Source organism: Penaeus monodon, chromosome 8, assembly GCF_015228065.2.
Source record: "Penaeus monodon isolate SGIC_2016 chromosome 8, NSTDA_Pmon_1, whole genome shotgun sequence".
In the NCBI taxonomy this organism is placed as follows: Eukaryota; Metazoa; Arthropoda; class Malacostraca; order Decapoda; family Penaeidae; genus Penaeus; species Penaeus monodon.
In genome coordinates, this window is record NC_051393.1 from 52,220,061 (window position 1) to 52,227,560 (window position 7,500).

The window sequence follows — 7,500 nt, forward strand, 5'->3', positions numbered from 1 at the left end:
TTTTATTTCATTATTTTTTCATTATTTTCTTTCATTATTTTCATTATTATTTACTTTCATTCTTTCATTATCTTTCCTTCTTTCAATTTTCTTTCCTTCTATCAATTTTCTTTCTTTCATTATCTTTCTTTCTTTCAATTTTCTTTCATTCTTTCAAATTTCTTTCCTTCTTTCAATTTTCTTTCCTTCTTTCAATTTTCTTTCGCTCTCTCCCCCAGAACTACAGCTGGTGGGCTTGGAGAGACGTTTCGAGGCGCAGAAGTATCTCAGCACGCCGGACAGGGTTGACCTCGCCAGGTCACTCGGGCTGACCCAGCTGCAGGTCAAGACGTGGTATCAGAACAGGAGGATGAAGTGGAAGAAGCAGGTAAGGGGAGAGAGAGGGAGAGAGAGGGAGAAGGGGAGAGGGTTGGAGAGAGGGAGAAGGGGAGAGGGAGAGGGTTGGAGAGAGGGAGAAGGGGAGAGGGGGAAGGGAAGGAGGGTGGCGGTGGGAGGGAAGGAGGAAAAACATAAAAAAAAAACATCATATCAAACATAGCCTCCTAACAAAGCTCCCACTTGGAATACAACATAGCCCCGCATAGCCAAAGCATACCGTCTCTAGAACACCACGTAACGCATTTTCCTTTCAAAGCAGAAATACCGCCGCTTCAAAGACAGACAGACAGACAAACTACAGCTGTATAAACGGGCCTACAATACCTTAAAAGTGCTCCTCATTGATCTCACCGCTTGTCTCCCCCTCTCTCCCTCTCTCCTCTCTCTCCCTCCTCTCCCTCTCTCCCTCTCTCCCTCTCTCCCTCTCTCCCTCTCCCCCTCTCTCCCTCTCCCTCTCTCCTCTCCCTTTCTCCCTTTCTCCCTTTCTCCCTCTCCCTCTCCTCTCCTCTCTCCCTCTCCCCCTCCCCCTTCTCCTCTCTCTCTCTCTCCCTCTCTCCCTCTCCTCCCTTCTCCCTCTCCCCCTCTCTCCCTTTCTCCTTGTCTCCCTCTCCCTCTCCTCTTCTCTCTCCCTCTCCCCCTCTCTCCCTTTCTCCTTGTCTCCCTCTCCCTCTCCTCTTCCTCTCTCCCTCTCTCCCTCTCCCCTCTCTCCCTTTCTCCTTGTCTCCCTCTCTCCCCCCCCTCAGATATCTATTTTCTACACCCTTCGTTTCTTCCCCTCTTCCCACTTCCCCTTCGCGTTAGTTGTGTTTGTCTTTTCTACTTTTGTCTGTTTGTCTCTCTCTCTCTCTCTCTCTCTCTCTCTTCTCTCTCTCTCTCTCTCCCTCTCTCTCTCTCTCTCTCTCTCTCTCTCTCTCTCTCTCTCTCTCTCTCTCTCTCTCTCTCTCTCTCTCTCTCTCTCTTTCTCTGTCTGTCTCTCTCCAATTATCTACCCACTTGATTGACTATCTATCTATCTATCTATCTACCTTTAATTGTTTACTTATCTGTCTATCTTCTGTGTATCTACCTACCTATATATCTATCTATCCGTTTATCTATCTATCTATCTATCTATCTACCTACCTACCTACCTACCTATCTATCTATAACTATCTATCTAACCATCTATCTATACATCAACCTATCTTTCTATTTACCTATCTATATATATATAACCCTCTTGCCTTCCCCTATCTCTCTCTCTCTCCCCCTCTCCCCCTTCTCCCTCTCTCTCTCTCTCTCTCTTCACTCTGTCTCCTTTTGACTGTTTATTTAGCGTCCCTTGTGTGTGGTCTTCTCCCCTCCCTCCCCCCTTCCCCCTCTCCCCAGACCGGCTTTTCCATTCCATATCTATCTATCGTTCGTCTGTTTGTTCAAGTCTGTTTATTCATATATCTATCTGTGTCTATATGAAAGGAGAGTTAGAGAGAGAGAGAGAGAGAGAGAGAGAGAGTGAGAGAGAGAGAGAGAGAGAGAGAGAGAGAGAGAGAGAGAGAGAGAGAGAGAGAGAGAGAGAGAGAGAGAGAGAGAGAGAGAGAGAGAGAGAGAGAGAGAGAGAGAGAGCAGAGACAGAGACAGAGACAGACAGACAGACAGACAGAAAAAGATAGATAGATAGAGAGAGAGAGTAAGAGAAAGAGAGAGAAAGCGGCTATCATCACCAATATTTTCTTTATCATCAATATTGCAATACCTATCATCAATATTTTTATCCGTACTATCAATTTCATCATAATATCATCAGCATTATCGCATCCAAACCATAATATTCAACACTCATCAACATTAAGTCATCGTTGTTAAAGTATTACATTATTATCCTTATGATATTTTTTACCACTGTCATCAAATCATCACCATCAATATTAATATCATTACCACTATCATAAGGTAACCATCATCGTTATCATCACCATCACGATCACTATCACCACAACCACATCATCACCATCACCATCACGAACACCACCACCATCATCACCATTATCACCACCACTACCATCACCATCATCATCACCATCACCGTCACCACCATCATCATCATCATCATCATCACCATCACTATCACCATCATCACCATCACCATCACGAATACCACCATCATCATCACCATCACCATCACGAACACCACCACCATCACCACCATCATCATCACCATCACCATCACTATCATGACCTTTGCCAAGAAAACTTTTACACCCTGAAGATGATGCAACGACCTTGAGAATGAATGTTGATGACGTCAGACTTGCCTACGTTTTCTGTTGCTATGGGTTTTCATTCACAATTTTTTGCTGAATAATGGGGGCGCATGACAAACTATGTTATTTTTTATTTGTTTATTTTATTTTATTTTATTATTAATATTATTATATCTATTATTATTATTATTATTATTATTATTATTATTATTATTATTATTATTATTATTATCATTATTATTATTATAATTATTATTATTATTATCATTATTATTATTATTATTATTATTATTATTATTATTATTATTATTATTTTATTGATTATTATTATTTTATTTTTACTAATTACTCATTTTCCTTATTCTTTGTGGAATTGTTTATATAGTGATGATATATTGATGATGGAGTGGCACTGTTCATAAAGATATTGATGATAATGTAAATAGCACTTACTAAGATTTGGGTTTTTGCATGTATGTATCCGTATGTGTGTATATGTATATACATACATATATATATATATATATATATATATATATATATATATTATACACACACACACACACACACACACACACACACACACACACACACACACACACACGCACACACACACACACACACACACACACACACACACACACACACACACACACACACACACACACACACACACACACACACACACACACACACACATATATATATATATATATATATATATATATATATATATATATATATAAAATAGTGATAACAATCATAATAACATTGATAATGATAATGATATAAATAATAATGACGATAAGATATAGAAGATGATAATAAGAATAAGAATAGTAATAGTAATAACCATGAAACAGACATAACGATAAGGAATATGACGTAATATTGATGCAAAAAAAAAAAAAAAAAAAGTGATAGAAATATCCTTTGTCATCATTCCTTATCATTAAAATTCAAACCTTTATATACACCATCTTTATGATTCCTTAATAATCGCATCTCTCTATAAAACCTTGATTTGTTGTGCCTTCTCTCCCTTATGACCTCGAGAATTATACTTGTTGGAATATGTGGAGGTTTTTCAGCAAGCCAAGCGTACGTCATTTCTTTTTTTCTCTGATTTTGACTGTCTGTCTGTCGCTTTCTCTGTCTGTCTCACTCTGTTTTTTCTTTCTTTCTTTCTTTCTTTCGTTCTCGTTCTTTCTTTCTCTCTCTCAATCTCTCAATCTCTCTCTCTCTCTCTCTCTCTCTCTCTCTCTCTCTCTCTCTCTCTCTCTCTCTCCATCTCTCCCTTCCTCGCTCTCTCTCTCTCTCTTTTTTTAGTACATTTTCATGTTTTTTTATGTATATTGTTTGTGTGACGCTTTTTTGTTTTTGTTTCTGTTTTTGTTTATTTTCTTTTTTGTTTTTGTTTCTGTTTTTGTTTCTGTTTTTGTTTCTGTTTTTGTTTATTTATTGTTTGCATTTTATTTGTTGTTTTTGTTGCGAAATTCGGGAGTTATTTGTTAGGTGCCGAAGAAGAGGAAGAAGAAGAAAAAATAAAAGAAAATGAAGAAGAAGAAGAAGAAGAAGATGAAGAAAATGAAGAAGAAGAAGAAGCCGAAGAAGCTGAAGCAGAAGAAGAAAGAGATGAGAAAGAAGAAGAAGAAGAAGAAGAAGAAGAAAAAGAAGATGAAAAAAGAAGATGAAGAGGAAAGAATACGTAGAAGAAGAAAAAGAAGAAGAAAGAAAGAAACGAAAAAGAAGACGAAGATGATGAAGAAAAGAGAAGAAGAAGAAGAAGAAGAAGAAGAAGAAAAGATAAAAAGACCCGAGCACATTCATTGCAGAATTTGCACCCAAACCTTGACCCTTTTTCTAACTGCATCTCCCTTCCTTGTTTCTCATGCTCCTTCTCCGCCTCCAGGTGATGCAGGAAGGCAGCAAGGAGCCTCCCACGAAGCCCAAGGGACGCCCCAAGAAGAATTCGGTTCCCTCCTTCGCAGAGCTTCAGAGGATGCGCGAGGAGGAGGAGCGAAGGTCATCCGAGGTCACGGGGGTGTGGGCGGGGCCTTCCACTTCGTCTCAGGTCGCCCTCTGGCCTGACCTGGGGAAGGAGGAAGGTGGGGAGGGGGAGGAAGATGGAGGAGGAGGTGGTGGTGGTGGTGGAGGTGGTGGGGGTGGAGCAGGACTAAGAGGGAGAGGAGAAGGAGGAGAAATGCGTCTGAAGGAAGAGGCGGAGGATGAGGTCGACATGGAGAAGAAGTTTGCAGGAATAGGGATGGAGGTCGAGGAGGAGGAAGAGGAGGACGAAGAGGAAGAAGAAGACGAAGAAGAAGAAGACGAAGGAGAACAGGAGGAAGAGGAAGGCACGCTTTTTGAGAACGACGACGGCATGGAGCAAGGTGCCAGGCAGTGCCAAGGCAGGGGCGGCACTCACACACCAACCTATGGTTTGAATTCTCGTGTTATGTTCATGGCGCACGAACCATGCGCGAGGGACAAGCATCAGTAGAGTCAGCTGAGTGCCACTGACTGAGCACCAGAGAGAGAGAATGTCAAATCTTACTGACAGACGTTCAGGGGGCCTGTCAAAGGAGCGTCTCTCCATACGTCATTTCTCTTTTCTCTGTCTCTGTCTGTCTGTTTCTTTCTCTGTCTTTCTCACTCCTTTTCTCTTTCTTTCTCTCTCTGTCTCACTCTTTCTCTCTCTCTTATTTCTCTTTCTTTCTTTCTTACTCTTTCTCTCTCTCTTATTTCTCTTTCTTTCTTTCTTTCTTTAGCTCTCATTCTCTCTCTCTCTCTCTGTCTTTCTCTCTCTCTCTCTCTCTCTCTCTCTCTCTCTCTCTCTCTCTCTCTCTCTCTCTCTCTCTCTCTGTGTGCAAAGTACGAAAAAACAAAACTATTTTTGAAAGATAAAACCTTGCACCATATGAAAAAAACTTAAAGTTGTTGATCTTTGAATATTGTACAAGTATCTAAAAGACTTGTAAACACTAAAACCTGTTCTAAACACGTTTGATACATATAATTCATTGTTGAGATTTCTTTCAGAATAAGAATAACATTATATTAATTATTAATTATTAATATGCATAAAATTATATTAGCTTGATTGCAAAAAACGATCATGTAATAGAAAATCAGGTAGGCATGGATGAACATTTATATTTCGAATTAGTTTTATTAACACGCTAATATTCATAAACACAGTGGGTGATTGTAAAGCAAATGATTTTTATTAAACGTATGTTTTCACTGATGTAACCTCATGCAACATTATCCAAAATAAATAAACCAATGACAATATTCTTTTTTTTCTAACCTTTGAGTGCATAATGAGTGCAGTGTGAATGTACTTGATCTCAAATATGTTTCGGCAATGTTGTATGTTGTATGTATGTTTTGTTGTATGTATTATGTTTGTTTTATGTATATGGATTCTGTTATCAAGGGACACACATACTTACGCAGTCATATATAAATCTCTCTCTCTCTCTCTCTCTCTCTCTCTCTCTCTCTCTCTCTCTCTCTCTCTCTCTATATATATATATATATATATATATATATATATATATATATATATATATATATATATATATATTATATATATATATATATATATATATATATTATATATACATACATACTATATTATATATATATATATATATATATATATATATATATATATATATATATATATATATATATATATATTATATATTATTAGTTTGTGTGTGTGTGTGTGTGTGTGTGTGTGTGTGTGTGTGTGTGTGTGTGTGTGTGTGTGTGTGTGTGTGTGTGTGTGTGTGTGGGTGTGTATGTGTATGTATGCGTGTGTGTGTGTATGTGTGTGTGTGTGTGTATGTGTATGTGTGTGTGTTTCTGCATGTATGTGTGTGTGTACGTTTCTGTAAGTGTGTGTACGTTTCTGTAAGTGTGTGTATGTTTCTTTATGTGCGCGCGCGTGTGTGCATATGTATTGACACCTATGATATAGCCTCAGGAGTCTATATATAAGATAGTTGGTCGTCCAGTGTGCGTTATATGCCACATCGTATATCCCGGGTTACTGTCGGGTTAGCCAACGCTATCCTCCTCTTTACGTGAGCGGCAGGATGGAAGGCTGACGAAGAAGGTCACTCGAAACACTTTCACATATTCTCGATTGAGCAGAATTCTTTAAGATTAATTAAGAATACCAGGATCAAAACTCGGCATCGTAATTGCCTCGTTTTGCCAAACGTCTCTGTATAGTATCTGTAATATATACACTGAAGATGTTTTTAGATTAATAATTAAAAAAAAAATCGTGGTTTATGCGGACGTTGTGCCAGGGAAAAATCGCAATGCCCAAATCATGGTGACGTTTGCACAAACATGCCCAAGGGTAGGATGAACAGCAGGTGGGCATCATCGCCTCTCAGTCGACGTCTGCCCTCCGTAGGTGCGAGACGTGCTTAGGCTGAGTCCCTCCTCGTCATCGCTGAAAACTCTGGGGTTGAGCTTTGTTTTTGCTTTTTTTTGTTTTTGTTTTTGGTAAGGGATATATATATATATATTTTGTTTTTTATATAAGGATCGCGTCACGGGAGAGGTAAACATGGCGTATTTAGGGATACTGGGACCGTCGCTCTTCCTACTGTGCTGTGGCTCCGGATTCTACCCTCTGGAATGGCAGAACACGACCGCGATCGACGCCCCGGTGACGACAAGGACCCCGCTCACGACCACACAGACGACAACGACCACCACGACCACCCAACCCCCGCCGACGATGCCCAAGCTGTCCCTCTTAGACGCGCTGTACGGACCGCGACGCGAACCTCACGCCGAAGGCAAGAGAAAAGTACCCGGCGGAGGGCACGGGCGGCGCCGCGGGCAGAAGGGCAAC

General features: G+C 39.9%; 1 protein-coding gene and 1 pseudogene across 1 annotated transcript in view; both read left to right on the forward strand.

Annotated features, from left to right (window-relative positions):
• Positions 1-5,662, forward strand: part of LOC119576006 (homeobox protein Hox-B1-like) — an 18,150-nt gene extending 12,488 nt beyond the window's left edge. The window contains exons 4-6 of the mRNA XM_037923534.1: positions 219-367; positions 4,531-4,726; positions 5,658-5,662. Of these exons, the coding sequence (XP_037779462.1) occupies positions 219-367; positions 4,531-4,726; positions 5,658-5,662 (350 nt within the window). The remainder of the gene's footprint in view (positions 1-218; positions 368-4,530; positions 4,727-5,657) is intronic.
• A 1,288-nt stretch (positions 5,663-6,950) lies between these two features.
• LOC119576441 overlaps positions 6,951-7,500 on the forward strand; it is a 10,162-nt pseudogene continuing 9,612 nt past the window's right edge.